Source organism: Malaclemys terrapin, chromosome 3, assembly GCF_027887155.1.
Source record: "Malaclemys terrapin pileata isolate rMalTer1 chromosome 3, rMalTer1.hap1, whole genome shotgun sequence".
Classification (NCBI taxonomy): domain Eukaryota; kingdom Metazoa; phylum Chordata; order Testudines; family Emydidae; genus Malaclemys; species Malaclemys terrapin.
Window position 1 is genome coordinate 63,735,722 of NC_071507.1, and position 20,824 is coordinate 63,756,545.

Consider the following 20,824-nt stretch of genomic DNA (forward strand, 5'->3'; position numbering starts at 1 on the left):
GTTTCCCCTGATTGGAGCTGACTGGGCAAGGGGTAATTAGGTGCTTTTGCACCAGCACCCTCCTACAGCTGCTTATATAGACTGCTTCTTCCTAATGACTCTGAGCTAGTGAGTGGCTTAAGAGCCCAGGAGCTGAAGGGTTTGTATCCCTCCTAGAACTATTTTTTTTTTTAAATCCTTATTATCATTACTCCGGTTGTTCTCATTATCCATGTAAATGTCCAATCCTTTTCTGAGTTCCACGGAGCTCATTGTCTTGATATTTTGTGGCAGTGAGTTCCAGGGGTTATAGACTCATAAGCTTTAAGGCCATAAGGGACCATCATGATCATCTAGTCTGACTTACAGCACACAGCAGGCCACAGAACCTCACCCACCCACTCCTGGTAATAGCCCCAACAGGTTATTTATGTTCTGTATGAAAAAGGGTTAGCTTTTATTAATTTTAAATGTACTGCCTTTCCATTTAATTGGAATGTCCCCACCCTTGTTCTTGTATGGCACAAGAGAGTAAATAGAAGTGCCATCTGGCAGGGCCAAAAGTGATGTGAAGTCCCATGAACTAATCAGTCTGGTGCTGAGTCTAGGCAGTGGCAACAGGGACTTCAAGGTCAGAGAGAATCTGGCACTGGGTTTGAACAACATCCCCAAGGACTTTGGGGTACAGAAAATGTAGCATTAGGTGGCCCAGCGGGGTTAAGATAGCACAGAATGCAGAGCTGAGCCAGGGGGTGTCCCAGCCCAGTTCCTCTTATGCCAGTGTGCATACCACAAACCCACCATTGCTAATGGCATTAGTTGCCTCTTTGCTTGTCCTCAGTGGCAGCCTCAGCAGAGAGGCCAAAGGACTGACAGGGCCTTGGAGACTGAACTCCATTTTTACCAATGGAGGACGGCCACCAGAGCAGGCTGAGGAAGGGCGGGCAGCATGAGGGAGTTTAGGCCTTTCTCATTCTTCCTCTTCCCAGGATCTGCTCCAGGTCCCAACCACATTTGTCCGGTGTGTGCATAGTTGTATTTCAACACAGCCACTCTCCACAGGGTGACAGATCATTGAAATGGTGAAAATTACCCAGGAAGAGCCAGAAGCTGTTTCACCTTTGCCCTTAACCCTCTCTCTGCCACCCCCACCTCCCCAGTACACACACATATCCCTGCTGCCCATGGAAGCTATTTCTAAGTAATCCCGGGCATCTGGGGAATGAGGCTCTGAACAAATATCGAAGCGTGCGCGTGCACGCACACACACAGACACCGACACGTGCTGCTGCTGCTGCAGAGTCAAATATAGACCTTGGGGAAGGGGGAACAATGGCAGGGGGTTGGGTTACATTGCCGCAGGGCCAGTGGGCTGCGGGTGTTTGTTGTGGGCCAGGGTGGAATGGGAAAAGCGAGGGGGAGGGAGAGAACATTTGTTTTAATATATAACCCCCCGCCCGGTGCTGTGCTATGCTGTGCAGCGTGTGTGTGTGAGTGACCTGGAGTGAGAGCCAAGCTATGGGATGTTAAATTGAGTTGGCAGCTCAGTGGCTTTTGCGATCTCTCTCCAGCTGGTTTCCGCTGCTCCCCTGTCTCCTGGCCTGGAGGGATTAGAGGGGGCAGGAAGGGGTGATTTTCACTGGGCTTCTGCACAGAAAAGTGTTTCTCTCTTTGCTTTGGGGAAGGTTTCCCCAGTGGAGGGGAAGCCGCAGCATCACCTGTTCCCTCAGCCCAGCTTCGGCTTCATGCCCCTGATGTCCAGCTGCCTCCAAGGAACAGGCTCCAGACAGCAAAAGAAAGGGAAGCAGGTCCAGCTGGTTTTGACAGGTAATTTTTCTGGCTGTATGTGAGTGGTGACAGCACTTTGGAAGAGTGGCCTGGGAGGGGCTGTTTAGCTGGCACGCGCCAAGGGAGTGAAGCACAAATGCAGCAGGGTGACAGGTCATCCCATTCCAACCCCAGGTTCCCACTTTGTGGGATTTCCTTGAACAGGGGAAAATCTCTGATCAGATTCTTATGGCTAGAAAAAAATCCTTCCTAATTCTGACCCAGCAGCTGTTCAATGCGAGAAGCTGTTGGGGATGGTGTAGCAGTGATCAGAGGAGAGCAGAGCAGGATCTAAGCCTGCAGTAGGGGGCAGGAATCCCAATTTCCAATCTCTGGGCTGCAGGAAGAGTTGTCTTTCCTGACTAGATCTCAAAGAGCTGGACATTGTTATAGCAAGTCCTAGATTCAGCAGGGGCAGGTCAAGAGCCCTCCTCTCCTGGGGAAGATTCATTCTGAGCCCCTAGTGCCAGACAAGAAGCGGCAGGTGTTTTCCCACTCCTTTTCCACCCCGTCTCCTTCCCCCACTTTCTTTACCTCCCTTCTCCCCAGCTCTTACTCTCTGTAAGAATCACACAAGGACCATGGTTAAAAAGTGAAAGGAAAAGTCACATTTGTTTAAATTCACCCATTTTGTCCTCTCTCAGCTATTGAAATGATCTGTTCCCTACCCTACGGCCTGTGAGTTTATATCTCCAGTGACCAAGTGTTCCCTCGTGTACCCAGATGGCACTCACTCAGTGCCACGGCTCTCACCCTTGAGAGGAACAGAATGGAAAACCCTGGGTCCTGTACTACTTACTTTAATCTAACCTCATCTCCCCCTCTTACAGACCCTGGTGAGTTGTATGTACATGCACACACTGATCTTAACATGGAGTGCTTCTCATTATACAGGTACACACACATTCACTCTGTCACAGCAGACATACACACTGACACCACCACGGCTACACAAATAAACAGCACACACACTCAATCCACCAGCACACACAATAGCACCCGCACTCCGCGGTCCTTATCACTCAAACTAAGAAAAATACAGTGTAATTGTATGGGACCCTGTTCTCTTAGCGGCCTCCCAATGCCCAGCAGTTAGTCCAAGGGCAGTATCACAATAAGAACGCGTGAGAGCAGGTGAGGATGGGGAACAGGGAGAGATGTGAAGGGTGAGTAGTAGCAAGCACCTGCTACTCCAGGGTAGAGTCCGAGGAAGCTGGTGTAGGCAGTACCGTTTGAAGGATGAGGAGTGAGGGAGGTGAGCAGCCTACGCCCCATAGCAAAGGAGCTATCAGTGCAAGGTGCTGCCTGGGCTTGGCAGAGCAGAGGGAGCAAGTGGGGATACTGGGCAATGGTCAAACGAGACTGAACACCAGGGGAGTTCTTCCTGTTCTTTTAGCAGCACCAGCCAGGGAGGGGGAGCAGAGGAAGGGAAGATGTGCTCTCCTCCTCACTGCTCCCCTTTACCGTAATGCCTGGTATCAAGAGAGGTAGAGTCAGAGTTGTAGACTGAGTCGGGACACGAAGGGCCTTGAAGAACAGTGCCTTCCATGACTAGGTCTCCTAGGTGTTATGCTAATACGACTACTACTAAAAAGATGAGGCTAGTGACTTTGTAGAAGATGGAAAACCAGTAAAGGTCTCCCAGGATAGAGCTGGAGCAGTTCTGTTCCATGCACATCTGAGCAGATGGCTGAAGCATCCTGAAGAGACTGAGGTTTGGATCTGAGGGGCTTCTGGAGACCATGGAAATGGATGTTCATACACCTGACTTGTGAAGGGAGCGATTCAGCAAAGAAGGTCTAGAAGATAGACTGAGGTGCAAAGGTTTGCTCAGAGACTAGGGGAACTTAGGGCCAAGAGGAGAAAAGAGACCAGAGAGAAGGGAGGTGGTTGAATTGCAGCTACAGCTGAGAGTCCTCCTCCATCCAAGAGGGAGGGTGTCTGTCTTGTTGATGTTTGAGTGGAGCAAGTTAAGAGCCAGGTGTCACTGTGTGTGACAAAAGGGGAGGGAGGTGCAATAGTTGAGGTAAGTGAAATTATATGCTCAAGTTGGAAGGGGTGGACAGACATGTGAGGCACAGTTATAGAGACAGACAAGATCCCAGGTGGGGAGGGAGCAGAGACACCAGCCTGAAGTCCAAGAGGGATGTGTAGCCCATGTCAAATGCTACACTGAGGTCAAGTGTGAGGGAGCCCTAGATGGCAGAGGGGAGGAGGAGAGTGCCTGAGGAGAGCGCTTTCAGTGCTCTGGAGTTCAAATTGAAATGGACCAAGGATGGTGTGGGAAGTGAGGGTGTTGCAGAGATGATTTTCAACAGTAGTTTGCTTTGAAGAGTACATTTGATCTGGGGCCACACTTGACAGCACTGGGGTCAAAAGTTAATTTCTTGAGGAGAGCTGCAGCTATGAGTGTGGTAGGGATAGAGCTGCCAAGAAATGAATGGATGATCATAGTGCTGGCAGAGAGAGACAGAGTGGAGAGGACAGGGCCTGAGAGGAGGTAATCGGATGTGATGAGGGTGGAGATGGCGATTTGGGAGGATTGGGAGACAGGGGAGCGTGGTGTTAGTGGCTGTGATGCTATTGTTAACTGATGCAGTTCTGGAGTGGTAGGAAGTAGCAAACTCTGGGCAAGAGGTGAGGGGAAGAGGAGAAAGTGGGCAGGTGGTGGAGCAGACTGGTAATGCTGAAGAATGAAACTTGCCAGCGCCTTTGGATGTTACCCAGCAATAGACAGGGATGTGCCTTCCTGGGTGGGAGAGAGGCCTTGCAGAGGACTAGCTGTTCTGTCTAGGTCTGGTGAAGAAAGCTTTGGGGCACCAACACCTCTCCAGGTGACCTCTTAAGGGCTTAGAGCTTATCCATGTAATGGAAGGTTCTGGAGGAGCAAGGAAACAGAGTTTTTAGAGGGGCAAGTTAGTTTGGAAATGCAGACAGAACAATCAGATGCTCCCCAGGGGTCCTTGTCACCACACACAAAGATCCTTGTTATACACACGCACACACAGACACAAGCAATCAGCTGACTGAAGATGGGGCTGACACACCAGTAAGCTTCCTGGAGATCCTTGCAGTCTTGAGTGAGCGGGGGAAGAAGAAGGTGATTACTGGAGATCAATCAGTGGCTTGTGGATGGTATGAAGAGGAGGGCTGGGATTCACAGAGCATTCAGATTTCTTTTCTGATGGGAAATGACTGTCAGAATTACTCTGTCTCTACTTTAAGCAATGGGCTATCCCTTGGGGTGAAAACTGGCAGAGCTTGTAGAGCAGCCTTTAAACTAGACAGGAAGGGGCTGAAGGAGGAGCTTTCATTTAACTCAGATAATTTAGTATGTACTTCTAATATAAACATAAAAATAGAAGATGGAGACATTTTTCAAGAGATGATTAATAATGGGGGGAATGAGCACTGATGTATGAAAATGTATGTAGAAAAAAGTAGCAAGTGTGAGCAGTAAGACTTGATCAAGGCAGTCCTAGATAATGCAGTGATTAAAATGTGGCATCTTTGTGTGATTGGTTCACACAAGGACTCCCAATGTTGCTCCTGTTGCTGGAGCCACACTGGTGCTAGTGCCACTGGGAGAAGTTGGAGAGAAATGCCAGAGAAGCCAAGTCCCTGCTGTGTTATGGGAGTCTCTCGCCCTATTCTCCATGTAGATCTGAAGCCGCTTGCAATCTTTGGTTGTCATCCTCCATTCTCAGCAGGAAGCCTGGGTTGGTGTCTCTGCTGGTCAGTCTCTCCATGAAGCAGATTTAGGCTGGCTGCCAAGCAATATATGGGTAGTTAAAATCTCCATGACCACTGACTAGCATCCTGTGACATGGGGTAACCCAAGAGTTGGTGTGGGAGTTTCTCCTTGTTTCACATGTTTCTTCAGCCCTTGGGGCTGGTTCCTGGCACCCAGTGGTTTCTTTTTCCTTGGCTTTTCATTCCTTGTATCCTTCCCCACTGGACATCATTCCCCCGCTTGCTCCCCTCACTCCTTATGGGACTGTAGCACCTCATCAGTGGGAAGGGCTTGTCTATTCAGCCCCTCACCCCCTTTCAGTGTTTCCTGGGTAGACCCTAGGGGTTGCAGTGCCATTCCACATCACAGGGGGATCCTCCCCCCAGATTTGGGACAGAGCCAGGGGGCTCTGGCTCTGTAACAGGGCACTCTCTTTCCTCCTCCTCTCCTGCTTTGCAGGGGTGTGTAGCTGCCCCCCACCCCCTAGGTGAGCAAGCACAGGGACAAAAACCTTGGGGCAGATTCTGCGGGGGAGGCCGGAGGGGGAAGATCTCCTGGGAGGGGGCAGGGAGGCGTCAACCCAGCTCTCGGCTCAGGCAGAAGCGGCTTCTCCGCTGCCATCCGGGCTGGAGCCGGTGAGAGGTGAGTGGGGCAGGGCAGGGGGCTGCCTGCGGCTCGGGGCTCTGGGTTTCCTGGCTCCCGCTCGCCGTCGGGCTGCGGGAGGCGGCATGTCCCGGGGAGGGCGCAGGGATGTGCAGCCACACGCAGCCCCTGGCAGCCGGCCTGAGCGCACGGCAGCGGCGGGAGGAGCAGCCGGAGCGGGGAGCCTCGCAGCAGCTCCGCAGCCCTGCGCCTCCCGAACCCCCCGCAGCCGGGCCGGACCGGGCATGGCAGCCCCCCTCCGCCGCTCCCCGCGTTAGACCCCGGGAGCCAAAGGAGCCGCTGTGATCGCCGAGGTGAGGAGGCAGGAGGCGGGCAGGACCGGCGGGGGGAGCTCAGGGGGCGGCCTGCGGGCTGGGGAAGGAGTAGGGGGGTGCTGAGCTGGGTGAGGGGCCGCGAGGGGATGGAGGATCCGGCTGCCTGCGAGGGGCAGGAGCCGGCAGAGGTGCTGCCCCACCGCACAGCTGGAGTCCAGGCTCTCGGTGCCCAGCGGCCTTTGCTGTGGGGAGGCGCCCCCTTCAGGGCCGGTCGCCTGGGGAGGGGGATGTGGCTGAGGTGAGTCGGGGGCAGCACGTGTCTGCACTAAGCGAGCCCCCTGCAGCTGGTCCGGGGGCAGGAATGGAGGCGTCTGCTGCAGTCCCGGAGTCCTGGCCCCAGGTCCCTCTCTTCTCGCCCCCACCCCGCGGGGCAGGGCCGTTCTGGGCTGGGGGTCAGGCTGGATGCAGAGATCCCACGTGAGTGCACAGGAGTCAGGGGGTGACAGGGCTGGCAGTGCTCCCCCCAAACACCGAACCTCGAGGAGTGCACCCCAAGGGGCAGCACCCCCTGCACACACCATCCTGCCAGGTGGAGATCGGGCCCTGGCCTCAAGGAGCCAGAATGTGGACCTAGAGCAATATCAGGGTGTGCCAGAGAGAGATTCAGGGGCATCCCCTCCAAAAGCATCTGGGGGCAGGGGATAATCCTTCCACTTTGCTCTGAGGTGGTTGCTTTTCTCAGCTGATCCACTTTGTGCTCTGTCTTCATTTACAGCTAGTTTAGTTTAACTCCCTCTCCCAAAAAAGAGAGAGATGTAGGGAGTCATCGCCTCCCTGTGTGACACTCACTTGGAGGGCAAACTGGTGTGTCTGTGAAGTCAATGCTAAGGAAGCAGAGAGGTCAGGAGGGCAGCTCTAGGTGAGGAGCAGAGCTTAGAGGTGTGAGCCATAGCACCTGGAAACCCCAGCCATCGAGCTGTGATCCAGTAATCCTCAGCCACCAACCCCCCCGCCCCATCCACCAATTCACCCAGCACCCGCTGATCTGGTAGCCTGCAGAAACCCTACTCAGCAAGCCTAATAAATACAGGAGTATTGAAAGGGGAAAGTTCCCTCAGTTCATGAGAGTGACCCAGGGCTTGGAATAAAGACCTAGCCCCAGTACAAATACTGCTCATACCGCCTATGCATTGTCAGAACACCTTATGTTTATTTAGAGCCTTTAATCCTAAAGGATCCCACAGTCTTTGCCTGCTGCCTCCCCACTAGTGCTGGAAGGTGCTGCCTGAGCTGCAGGTAAAGCATTGGGAATAATGTCCACAATTTGATGGCATTAAGTCTGAGGTCATGCCTCAAACTGGGAGACTTCATGAGAAATCTAAGGGAAAATGACCTTTTCAATGACATGTGGTATGAGGCTCAGCTCCTAACGGCCCCAGAGGAACATGCTGCCAATTGTTCAGCCCTAATCCCTAAATTATTTTATAAGATTCACAGGAATCACTTCACCCTCGCCTGAAATGCAGCAGCTGTTCAACAGCTCACACCAACACTGCACAGCACTTTAGGACAGGAAGTGAAGGAGAATCCTGTGCCCAAATGTAACTGCAGGGGGAATTCAGGGAGGTAGAATGTAATTATCTGTGGTGGAATTTGGTCAGGCTAATTAGAAGTGCCATGGGACTTGTAATGACCGCAGGTGGTTAGAATCTTGGTTCTGCAACTCATTTGAATGATGCTTCTAGCAGCACCGTACCTCTAAGACAACAGGACAGGCCAGACTCAGGCCAGCCCCCTTCTGAGGTACCAGTGTCACTTCCTGAAGAGTCTGTCTGCTGCCTGAATCCTAGGAAGTCTCCCATCCAAGTATTATCTCAGCTCAGCCCAGCACTGCATTGCTTGCAAGCCATCCTTAAGGTAGAACAGCCCCTGTCCTTCCCATCCACACGTTTGGGTAGAGTCCCTCCATATGGTCATCATTCTCCTAGGAAAATTCCCTGCCCCTTCTGATCGGGTTATATTTCTGTCCCTATTGTGTCACCCTACATTTGCCTGCCCATAACAGTCCCAATTTGCCCCAGAAAGCTATGAAGGAACAAGACCTTTTGGGGAAGTAGTAGTGCTGCTCCAGGAGGGCAAGCAGTGGATGGAAAATAAAAGGACTCAGAAACATTGGGCCTCCCAGTGGCTCCGCAGGAAGGCAGGAGAAACAGGAAAGAAAGAACTACAGTTAATTAGGAAGGGAATCTTTGCTTTTGCTTCTTTAAGCTTTACCCCCAAATCTAGGAGCCTCTCCCCCACTCCCATGTCCTGCAGATGTTGCTCCTGACAGTACTGACCACCTGCCAGAGTTGGAGGGATTTATTTTCCTCCCTTCCCCTTTTGAGTCTGGCAGAGACAGAAGCAATTTCCCTGCTTAGCCATTGGCTTTATTAGGTTTGCTAGCTGCAGCTCAGAGCCTAGTGAGAGGACATAAAGTCACCAGCTCTACATCTGAGTGCAATAGGCTGCACTGATTGCAGAGGCAGTTAGGACTGAGAAACAACCTCCTCAGCACAGCCTGAGCTGCACCTCAGAGAGTGTCACCTGTCCATTCAGAATGCAGTTAAGATGCATTGGTAGAGTCATGTGGGTGATCTCAGTATTGAATGAAAATGGGGATGGTTCCCCTATGCCGGGGAAGTGGGGTTGCTTGAGGGGAAGGCTGAGATACATGGATGGGCTCCAATTTAATATCCTTAGTCATTATATACAGTACTCCGATATAATTCTGCTTTATACATTTAAAGGAGGTTGTTTGAACCATGGAGTTCTGGTTGTCCCCAGGAGAGGAGGGAGCCCAGAAGGACCTGGTGGAGAGATGTAGTGAGAATGTGACAAGTGGACAATCCTTGTAAAAATGCATGTGAACTCAGAACTCACAGAAATAGGATGATGGGGAGAAAGGGATGTGTGAAGCAAACCCAACAAGGCCGCAGGGGGGTGGGTGTAGGGTTTTTCTGACTGTGCTCTTTATGTCTCTGTAGGTGTTCATCTCGGTGGGGCCACATTGACCATGCTTAGAAGTTTCTGTCTTCAGCTCATGTCCTTGGTTTGGATCCTCTTGGCCCATCACCATCTTGCCCAAGGTGAGACTCAGTAGACATGTGTCTTGCTCCTGTGTCCATCCTTCCAAACCCACCTTGGTGCTGCTGAAGTCTCCTCACATCACTGCTATCCAGCAAAAGGAAGCTGATCTGACAGATGAGAGCAGAGGCTCTGCTTAGCCAGTAGGCATACTGTGCATGACTGGCTGCAGTCAGAAAGGCTCTTTGCTCTGCTTTCCAGGAGTGTCATATCAGTGCAGTGCCTGGCAATACCCAAGGGGACAGAGGGTAGGACTCCCTTGGGCTGCATACGGAGCTCACTTTCTGTAAAAATAGCTGGATTATAGTAATGGACACAACAGTTCCAAGAGGCAGGGAAAGGCAGGAGGAATGCAAAAGGCCAGCTTGGATCCTGAATTTGCCCCAATTAAGTGGTGAAGCCACAAAGCACCCACCATTGCAGAGTGCTTATAGACATGAAACAAGATCGTACTCAGCCACAGGCTGAACTGGCCCCGCATGCTGCTCCAGATTAGCCATGGCACGTTATGGGAGTTTCTAGTCCTGGTCTAGGCCAGAGGGAGTCGCCATCCCCTCTGACTTCTCGTGTTCCATGTGGTGTAGCTTAGAGAAAGTTTATTTTGCTGGGAGCCTGATATAAGCTCTGCTGATGGGACTCGAGATCCAGCACCGGCCAAGGGGAGATGGACTCAATCAGCTACTGGTCCTCCATCTCCAAGATAGGGCTGAAGGAGGCTCAGTCCCTGAGATAAGAGGTCCAATTTCCTGACATTTGCTTCTGCTCTCCCATTCCTACCCCATGCAGGTCTCTCTTCCTGCTCTCTTTGTCTGACTCCAGTCCATGTTTCAGGTGTGCAGTGACACCTGCTGGACAGGGGGCAGGATGAGAAGCTGTTTACTTTGTTCATGCCCCTGGCTCTCAAAGTCTAAGAGTAACCATGGTGGGGAGTGGAGCTCCTCCTGCTTGTCCTAGCCCCACGACAATGTGAGACTGAGAGCTCTGGACTCGGTCTAGTGGCCACTCCTAAGCCCTGCAAAGCCACCATGTCTCAGTGATAATCAGTAAACAGGAAGGAGAGAGCAGGTGGCCCGAGGCAGACAGCAATGAACAGGAGGGAAGAGGCCTGGAGATGAGACACCTGACTGAAGAAAGGAGGCCAGTGGTGGGGAGGAGGAGCAGCAGGGCCAGGCCATGGCTCAGTTACAGCCGTTGGGGCCTTTAAATAAATAAACAGAACTTGACACCTATCAGGTTATAATGCCCCATGCTCGCCTTCCTCTGTGCAACAGAGTGAGGGATTGTCACTCACAACCTGGCCTTGGCAGAGCCTCGCAGCATAGTACTCTGAAAGCATCTGCAGCCCTAGGGATAGAGGAACTGCTGGGGACTGAGACGGTGCCAGTCCAGCCTCACTCACCTCACTTCTTGGGGAAACTTGGCTTTTCCCAAAGGACACAAATGTGTAGAATCTTTAGAACAAAAGGAATCCTTCTCAAGTCCCTTAAGCCCCTCAGATTTCTGCTCAGAAGCTAGTCCTAGACTTTACTATCATTATTATTTATTATAGTATAGTAGCACCTGTAGGCCCCAATAGGATTGGGCCCTATTGGGCTGGGTGCTGTAAACCAACAAGTAATACACGTTCCCTCCCAGAATAGGCACAGTCTTAGGAAAGTGCCACAGACAGGGTGAAGGACATGATCCCAATACATAATTTTCAAGCACATTGTTAGTTTTCTAAACAAAGACACAGTGTTTCAGCCACCTACCCACTGTGTCTTGTCACAGCCCTAGATTGTGAGCTCTCTGGGGCAGGGATTGTCTTGTTTATACAGCAGCTAGCACGCCGTTGCCCTTAATTCTTGACTGGGGTCCCCAAATGCTGTTGTCATACAAGTACTAACTGTTTCTGTGCACCTAGTCCTCACTGTCTGATCCTTCCCTATGCAGATGCTCTCTTATAAAGCCCTCACACCCAGTGGGGTAGCTGTGACATAATGAGGGGCAGTCAGAGATAAATGGAGGAGGGGGAAGTGAGCATTTGCAAGATAAAAGGGGTCTATGGCCCCAGGGCCCTGACTGTGGATAGATCTAACCTAATAGGGGCCCTTGGCATGAGCAGTTCTGGAACCCTGGGGCTTGCATGCACTGGTTTATGTTAGCAAGTGCTTGCTTTTCTGACCTCCTTGTGCACTAACTCCCATTCTCTGCCCTGTCCTGCAGGTGATGACTGCAGTGAGCGCTGTAACCTGGCCCACGGCTGCTGTGACCAGGACGGCAAGTGCAGGTATGGTGTTTGGAATTCCGGTGTGGGTGCATTTAAACTTTAACCATTCCTAGGACAGCTGATCTCTTGCTCCACGCACTGTTTCCCTGGGACATCCAAATCCTTTCCTAGGTCAAGGAATGCAAAGGGGCTCATCCTACTCAACCAGGGCCGGCCCACAACATTTTGGCACCTGAGGCGGGGAGCTCAAATGATGCCCCCATGTCCCCTTGCTTGGGCCAAAACTTTGAAAGGTCTCAATTCTGCCTTCTTCCTGTTCTGCTCCTCTCATGGTACTGCTCTGCTACCTACCCCAATAAAGGAGAACTAATAACTTAAAATGCCTTATTCAAAAATTTTAAGTAACACTTAACTTTCAAATGCCTGAACAGCAAATGTAACTTTTCTTGTCTGCATAGTAAACACTGGCATTTTTATCTGTTTGAATAATCAAAGTGGTGCTTTCCATGCCTTCTTGGTTGCAAAGATTTGAACTGCTTCCTGAAGGTCCACAGTCTGGGCCAGCTCATGCTCTATTGAGATGGTTGCAAGGTCGACCAGCCTCTCCAGTGTCATTGTGGAGCGTAGATGTGTTTTTATTAACTTCAGCTTGGAGAAGCTGCGTTCTCCACTGGCAACTGTTACAGGAAGTGTTAGAAATATGTGCAGAGCAACAAAAGCATTTGGAAAGAGGGTGGTCATCTTATTTGTGTACATATATTCCGGAACAGTCTTTGAAGTTGATCCTGCTGAAATGTGTCCTTAAAGGGCTTTCAGTTCATCACCTAAATCACTTGCATCAATATTGCGCATGTCATCATGTGTCAACACTGTCTCTAGTGCCCTGCATTGCTGGTGTAGGCCTTCTTCAGGTACAGTGAGGAGTTTTGGAATATCATACAACATCCCAAATATACTGCTGTGATCCTTGAGCTGCATGAAACATTCTTCAACTGACTGTATTGCACAATCTAGCACCTGGTAAAGAATTCAACTTTGAATTGTTATTTGGGGTCTCTTATGGGATTATCCCGTGCCTCGTAATCAAAATGTCGTCTTCTTCAGTGACTCTTGTATTCTTGAATGGGTGGGAAAATAGCTTCAGTGTGAAGTTCCTCTGCCAACTTCTGTGCACTCTTCAGAACATTTTGAAATCCCTCATCTGATCGGTAAGACAGTAGGTATGACTTTGCTTTGTCCAGTTGTTCCATTGCTCCAGATATATCAGTCAACACCTTGGAGTCTGTTGCTTACAACATTTATTTCAAACAGTATGTCATGCCATAACACTAAGCCACACAGAAATGTGAAATTATGTATGTTTCTGGTGATTCCATTTCCTTCTGCCACTGTTTTCCCACGAACAGTTCCTGTCATAGCATTATCCTCCATAATGGCAAGTATGGCATCATCTACCTTCCCAATTTGGTGTTTGATAGGCTTTATCGCCTCCACTCGACTTTCCCATCATGTGGCACTCAGTGGTTTCAGTGTCAGAGAGGATGTTCCCAGATGTTGCTTCAAAATTTGCCATCGATGAGTTGATGCAGAGAAAAATACATAGATGCTCTGAATTACATTAAAAAATTCAGCAGCCTCACTAAAAGCTGATGCTGCATCACTGACCACCAAGTTCAATGAATGAGAACTTCATTGGAGAAAAAAAGCTCGAGGGTTTAACTCTCGGATCCGTGTCTGCACTCCTCTGTTTTTTCCTCTCATGTTGGCACCATTATCGTAGCCCTGACCTCCAGGGGCGGCTCCAGGCACCCGCGCAGCAAGCGTGTGCCTGGGGCGGCAAGCCGTGGGGGGCAGCGTGCCGGTCACTGTGAGAGCGGCAGTCAGGCAGCCTTCGGCGGCGTGCCTGTGGGAGTTCCGCCGGTCCCACAGTTTCAGCGGCAATTCAGCGGTGGGTACGCTGGAGTCTATTGGGATTGTAGGCACTGCACTGAGTTTGTGAGGTTTAATTCTGTGATACATTTTGAGTCCGATTTGTATATCTTCCCTGCTCTGTCACCTCAGCTCAGTTCTACTTTCATCCAGGTGCTCTCTTTCTCAGACACGTAATCTCTTCTTTCCCCACTGGGGAGTCGGGCACTCTCCAATCAGGAAACACTTACAATTATTGCCCACTGTCCTGTTAGGTCTAGAATGCTGCTGTGTACTGCAGTGACTGGTTTCTCCATCACACTCCTATGGTGAGCTTGTAGAATAAGGTGATACTATACATGAATCCCATCTGGAATACTGTGCATGACTTCACATCTGGATTATTGCGCAGTGCCTTGAGTCCCACAATTCAGGAAGTGTGATGGGGTGTTCATCCCACATGTGCTGGGCAAGGGTTAATATGGGCCTGAGAAACCAATTAACCTGCCTGCTCATACCTGGAGGGTAGGCTAGGCCTAGTTAGAGATAAAGCCCAGCTTGGTGGAAGAGCAGGGCTTGTTTCTATAAAGAGCTGGGTGAACCCAGTTAGGGAGGAGAGACTCAGAGGAGAGGAGGTAGAAAGTTTCCACTCTAGGAAACAGTTTGATAGGAGGCTGAGGAACAGGGCGGGTAGGCAGGCTGGCTGGCTACTGCAGGAGGGATCTGGAAGCCTGACTGGAGACAGGGACCCTGAGGAGTTATAGCCTTCCTGAATCCCTGAGGGAGGGAAGGAATGTGCTACCCCCTGGACAGTGGGTTGTCCAAGGCACAGGAGCCTGACAAGGTATGGGGACAGTCTGTAGGAGATGAAGCGCACTTGTAAGGAAGAGGCAGTCAGCTGAGAGCTGAAGATTTGGTTTTGTTGATATTTCTTTTGTCCTTTGGTAAAGGACTCTCTGGCCCTGGGAAGGGCAGGAATTTGCAAATTGGTCTGGCCAGAGGGCAAAGACAATCTTATGGCTGGAGTAGGCCAAAGGACAGTAGGGGAAAACTGAGGCAAAGGTTGCTGCAGCACCAGAGCCAGAGGGGTGGGGGTGGGGGTGGGGTTTGAGCTGGCAGCTTTGTTGCAGGAAGAATATGGACAAATTATACTAGTACAAAGAAGGCAACAAAATGTACAAAGCTATGAGGCCCTGAGGGGAATTCTGCATTCCTGATGGTGCCTGCTACCTGCCCTTTAGCTTGGCTGGAAGGGTACAGGCATTTTCTTTGTCTAATTTGATACTTGGATACAGAGCAGATTGCTAGTCCACATTGTCCTCCTCCAGGTAATTACAATCAAGGCTGTTAGCAAATGTCTGGGTTCTGTTACCCACTCTGCCTCTGCCACCCTATGTAGCCTTGTAGGGTAAATCCCTTTTCTTCTCTGCCTCAATTCCCACATCTGTAAAGTGCAGATAATATTTACCTCCATCCTTTAGGAGGAATAAGGCATTAAATGTTGGGAAAGGGCTTTGACGCTGAAGAGTGTGAAAGCGTGTGCTGAGTGCTGCTATTCCAGCTTTTGTGGGAGAAAATAAATTCAGTAGCAGCGTTTGACATGTACACACAAAATGCTACTGCAGCCATGTTACCAGACCAGGTGTATGTTTATGCCGCAGTCACGGGTGTGATTGCAGTTCAGTAGACATACCAGAGCTAGCTTGAGTCCTGGAGCAGTGACACTGTGGCATCATGGGCTAGCTGCAGAGGAATTACCCATGGTTCCAGGGATACTTATACTGCCTGCACTGCCCCAGCTTCACTGCTTCTGGTACCCAAGCTGGCTACAATAAAGCTTGCTTGGGTACCTCTACACCAACTGCAATTACACCTCATGATTAGAGTGTGGACGTGCCCAGGATCTGTCATCTTTGCCTCCTCCCTTGGCCTTGATGGGCTCCCCAGAAGAAGCAATCTTCTGTCTCCTGGGGGCGCTTTGAGACAAGACTTTCCAAGCACCACACACACTTATAGCAAGCGCAGGATGGTGTGTGAAGATAGGCTTATCTAAGCCATTACATAATCCAGTTCTTGTCTATATTGTGCTACCATTGGGGAGGCTGCTGTGCTCGGACTGACCTTCCTGTATCCTCTTGCAGGTGTGACCCTGGCTGGGAAGGAAAGTACTGTGAGCAGTGTGTGCGGATGCCAGGCTGTCTCCATGGTACATGCCATCAGCCTTGGCAATGCATCTGTGACAATGGCTGGGCTGGCAAGTTCTGTGACAAAGGTAAGTTCCACCAGCTGGACAGGAATCAGTTTGCTTCAGCAAAGGGTTCAGTGACGGGTAACTTGTTTACAATAAAGATCTCCGGATGGGGAAAATGTGGTGGGGGGAGGGTCCAATTGCCCTGCAAAGCGAGGGAGGGGAATGTGGAGGGCACAGGGATTAGAGGCACCAGGTGTCAATCCAGCTGCCTGAGCGTATCCCCCATGAGATTGAATTTTTCACTCTTTCATGATTAGGGCAGGAGCCCAGCACACATCCCCTAAATGAAAGGATGATGCAGCTGTTTAGGTGACCAGCAGTTTCTCATTGTGATGCTTGCATTGGGGGCTGGGGTCTTATCTTTCTATCAGAGATTTGGCCCATCCCTTTTCCTTTCTACAGAAGGTGGTCGGGCTGTTGGGCTCTGATCCCTGTTTGCAGGGCCTGTGATGCTGTGATATCAATGGGCCTGAGGCAGCGGCATTAGTGGTATTCACTAGCTTTCTCTCACTGTTGGGACTGCTGACACTGCTTTCTATTTCCATCTGCACTTTCTGCCTTTGGCAACCAGCTGGGTGGGATCCACTCACTCCGTCAACTTCAAATGGAAGTGAGTGACGAAGCAGCTTCATGGCATAGCTAATCTGCCGTCCAGCTAGGGGTCTCGGGGGTCTGCTCTTCAGGCTGGAGGGTGTTCAGAATGCAGCATGCGGTTATTCTATGGCACTCAGAGCACAGGGCAGCTAAGGGCCTTCCCTTCTCTGCATCTCGCTTTCTCTGCCATATAGAACAATGTAAAAGTGCTTTGAGAGCTGCAGCTGAAGAGTTCTAGACTTTAAGGCCAGATGGGACCACCAGCTCATCTAAACTGTCTGATCCCTCTATACCACAGGCCATTAAACCCTACTCAGCCACTCCCACTCCAAGCCCATCCATCAGAACTAGACCAAAGTTTTACAGCCCTCAGAAGGCTAAACTACTGTGTGCCACAGGCAGAGAACAGGAGGGACCGAGGTGCTCCAGTGCCTGAGGCAATGGCAGGGAACTGATTGAGTTGTACCCCAATGAGTTCTGTGTAAAAGCCATGCTGCTGGGGCTGAGGGAAGCTGCGGTTCATGATTCATCTTTTCCCTTCGGGGTGGGGTTGACAGTTCTTGCTGGCACCCAGCTCAGCTCACCAAATGCCTCCCCTTTCTCTCTCCTCAGACGTACACATCTGTGAACACGAGCAACCCTGCCAGAACGGGGCCGAGTGTGTCTACGACGGGGACGGGGAGTATTCCTGCCTGTGTCCTGAGGGCTTCCATGGGAAGGACTGTGAGCGGAAGACAGGGCCATGTGAGAAGGCAGGGTGAGAGAGAGCAGCAGGGCAGGCAGAGATTACATAAGGCATTAGCTTCAGCTCCTACTCTACCAATCAGTAGCCCAGCTTGGATCATTAGCTGTGGATTTCCATGCTTATGGCATTAAGCCAAAACCTTCCTAGTCCTTAGGGGAACTTTGGTTTAGCTGACTGTAACGGCAGCTCCCACAGCAAATGGAGTCTGAGCTGTAATCAGAGCAGATTCTAGTCACTCCCGGTTAACGCAGTGACCCTGTCTCTGCTTTGCACTCAGGGAAACTTACTGGGAGTCAGCCTTCCTCTTTGTAATGTTTGGCTTTAGGCCTTTCCTGATGTGGGATTGGCCAGTGACTCGGCCACACACTCTAGAAGGGTGGGAGGTAGCTGTGCTCCAGGTGTGTCTGTGCATGTGCATAGGGACAACTTTGGGGGCCTTTCTCCCCTCTGTGCAACAGGGACCTAAACACCTGCCTTTCCTCTCTCCCGCTTATGGGTGGAATTCCTCCTCCAGCAGAGAGCAAACACAAGGCTATGCACCACTTAAGCCCATGAGTGCATTTCACCCTGAGAATGCAAGTCTATCTGGGGCCAGAGACATGTCCTATCCAGGCCTGTGATCAGTCCCTGCTCTCTGCCTGTAGGTTTCCATGCAGGAATGGTGGCCAGTGCCAGGACGAGAACGGCTTTGCTAGGAACTTCACCTGCAGGTGCCTGGCTGGCTTTGTTGGTGCCCTCTGTGAGAACGATGTAGATGACTGCCTGATGCGTCCCTGTGCCAACGGTGCCTCCTGCCATGATGGTATCAACCGCTTTTCCTGCCTGTGCCAGGTGGGCTTCGAAGGCCGTTTCTGCACCATCAACATTGACGACTGTGCCAGCCGCCCGTGCAAAAATGGGGCAAAGTGTTATGATCGCATCAATGATTTTGACTGCTTGTGTCCCGATGGTTTTACTGGCAAAACGTGTGAGGTCTCCACTCCAGAACCGACCTGGGTCACCTTCTACCTTCCTGCTGACAGGGAGAACAACGGTGCTGTGAAAAGCACAACCAGCGAGCATCTCCGAGTTACGCAGCCCGAGCCAGTCAGGACTGTGGTTACTGGGAGGCGGGTTGCCAACCACAGCGAGAGAGCCAGTGGGGGAGGGCTGTTGAAAATTTCTGTGAAAGAGGTGGTGACCCAGCGGGACGCAGGGCTGAGTGAGTCTCAGCTGGTGACCGTGCTGGTGTTTGGGATACTCACAGCTGCGCTGGTCCTGGTGACCATACTGTTAATGCTGCGGAACCGGCAGAGAGGGCGTCGGAGGTCTAACTGGTGCCAAAGCCCCTCACAGGCTGCAAGGAAGCTCCAGGAACAAGAATGTCAAGTGGGCATGTTAAATACAATCATGGTAGAGCCCAGGAAGACAACAGAACTGTGAGGACTCTGGCACTCTGTGAGGATGCTGCCCCAAGCCAGGGGCCCTGCCTGCAGTCATGCCAATAAACCCTTCAAACTGTGCCCTGGGAGTCATTCTGGTTGGGTATCTCCAAAGTACTAAAGGTCTTTGGTGCAACCTGGTCTGTGATTCAGTGGGGAGGAGGTTTCCACAGGGCAGCGAATTTGTATTTGAAAACAGAACTCTCGAACAGGGTGTGACCAGCCTGTCCTGGATCTAATCCATCTCCATCAACCAGGTGTACCTAGGAGTCCAAAGCAAGGGCTGAGGCAGAACAGCTCACTACTGGAAGTGGCAGCACACTGACTTTGTCAGCTAGCACCAGAAGACATTGGTACCATCTTGTACTAAACCACGCTAGAAATGAGCCTGATTGTGCCAGAGCAGAAGAGGGCACGACCCTCTGAGAAACTCAAACTTTGCCAGGCCCCTGGATGCTGGGTAATTCCTAGTGCTGCCACTAGTACCATCTTTGGCCGGTTGTTCACACTGGGGCTAGGGCTTCTGGAGCTGTTGTGCTCTGTGTCTGCCCTTCTGTAGTGCTGCGGGGTTCCCAGCTCTTTCTGGTGGCCATGGTTTGTCTGTTTCAAACTGCACAGCCACAAGGAGTGAGCAAACAGGCTCCCTCCATAGCCTGGTGGTGCTGTGAGCTGGTTGGGAGAGACTCCAGAGGTGGCTCGAGAGTCCATCTTGCCCTTTTCTACCTGATATCCCGTCCCTTCTTTTTGTGAGAATGTTTTGTACCTTGCTGCTGATGATCCATGTGTCTTTTTCCCCTTTACCAAACCATTTGAGCTGGTTTGGGTGTGTTCTAATAGTAATTCACAAAGCTCCTTCCCTACCCCAGCACATGCTTCCACTTCCCCGCTCACTGCAGGGGAGAGCCAGAGCCAGATGTGTTACAAACACATATAAAGCCAGCTCCCCTCCAGTGTTGTGGAGGACTGGGCTGGCCCCTACCACAGGCCCCTGCAGGTGGAATTGAATATGGAGGAGGCTAGAAGTGAGCTTTGGTTGGTTCGGTAGTAGTCCAGGTCCCAGTTCCTGACTGCCTCCCCCAGGCAGAGCTGGGAGTAACCTAAAACCAGCCATTGTAGCACTTTTCAATATAAAGTGAGGGCAAGGCTCTCTCTAGGAGATGCAGGGGCAGATTAAAATTTTGGATAGCCCTGGGGAACAGAAAGGTGGCCCTACCTGCTCAGCAGCCATTGGTGCACCTTTCAGTAGGAAACGCACCCATCCTCATCCCTAAGACACAGCAGAGGGAATAGGACATTTAACCATGAATCTAAGTCATCTCCTGGCTGGTCCAATCACTGTTGACAGAGCATTCACCCCCTCCCAGCCAGGGACAGCATAGGACTAGACACCATGCCTCAAACAAAGGTGAGAAAGTTTCCCTGTTTCTCACCACTGTCCCACAGCCTTGCTATGTCATATTCAGGCAGGGTCCACAGAGGCCATGCCACAGCCAAGGTAAAGGAGCTAGAGCCCCAGGTGGAAGGGAGGGCTCCTGCCTGGGAATGAGGCAGAGCAGGCAAAGGGGCTGGAGGGAGGGGAGGGGAGATTAGGGCTTGAGGAGGTAGATTATTTTTTGTAATACACTGAGGGATGATGTAACTTTATCAAATAAAATACCAGAACCAGCATGGAGCCTAACAAGCCCATGAGCAGAGCCCTTTGCCGGTGGTGTTCTCTCTCTGCCCTGGTCCAAGTCCACCCTAAATCTTTGCCAGAGGAGCTGCCCCATAACCTCTCTAATACCTGATTCTCATGCTGTACCCCAGAGAGACCCTCTAACCCATGGGGCCTGCTAGGGGCTCCTCAATCACCCCTAAGACAGAAAGACAGTGGGCTACAGCTCAATGAGCAGAGAGGGACCAGGGCACCCTGCAGGGATGCAGCTGGGTCCTGCAGCCTCAGGTGCAGGAAAGGGGCACCTGTGTCTCAAGTCAGCCTGGAGGAGGGTTTGCTTCTGCTACAGGCATCCTCAGAGTGCTGGAGAGAGGGGCTGGGCTGTGGGGTAATGGCAGAGTCCCCGAACTGCACCCTGGGAAGGAGCAAGATGGGTTGAGTCTGTCTATCCTGACTATGG

The 20,824-nt window shown here is 51.3% G+C and overlaps 1 protein-coding gene across 1 annotated transcript; it reads left to right on the plus strand.

The window, feature by feature from the left end:
• Positions 1–1,691: 1,691 nt before the first annotated feature.
• DLK2 (delta like non-canonical Notch ligand 2) lies at positions 1,692–20,364 on the plus strand. Its single transcript, XM_054023140.1, has 6 exons — positions 1,692–1,806; positions 9,483–9,584; positions 11,788–11,851; positions 15,841–15,971; positions 17,157–17,301; positions 17,934–20,364. Exons 1-6 carry the CDS (start codon positions 1,725–1,727, stop codon positions 18,709–18,711), a joined length of 1,302 nt encoding a protein of 433 aa, XP_053879115.1. The 5' UTR covers positions 1,692–1,724; the 3' UTR covers positions 18,712–20,364.
• Positions 20,365–20,824: the final 460 nt, after the last annotated feature.

Excerpts from the sequence above, each read along its gene's own strand:
- DLK2 (XM_054023140.1), top strand. The coding sequence starts at position 1,725 with ATGCCCCTGATGTCCAGCTGCCTCCAAGGAACAGGCTCCAGACAGCAA. Across the intron at positions 1,807-9,482 it reads GGTCCAGCTGGTTTTGACAG|GTGTTCATCTCGGTGGGGCC; the intron begins GTAATTTTTCTG and ends ATGTCTCTGTAG. Across the intron at positions 9,585-11,787 it reads CCATCACCATCTTGCCCAAG|GTGATGACTGCAGTGAGCGC; the intron begins GTGAGACTCAGT and ends CCTGTCCTGCAG.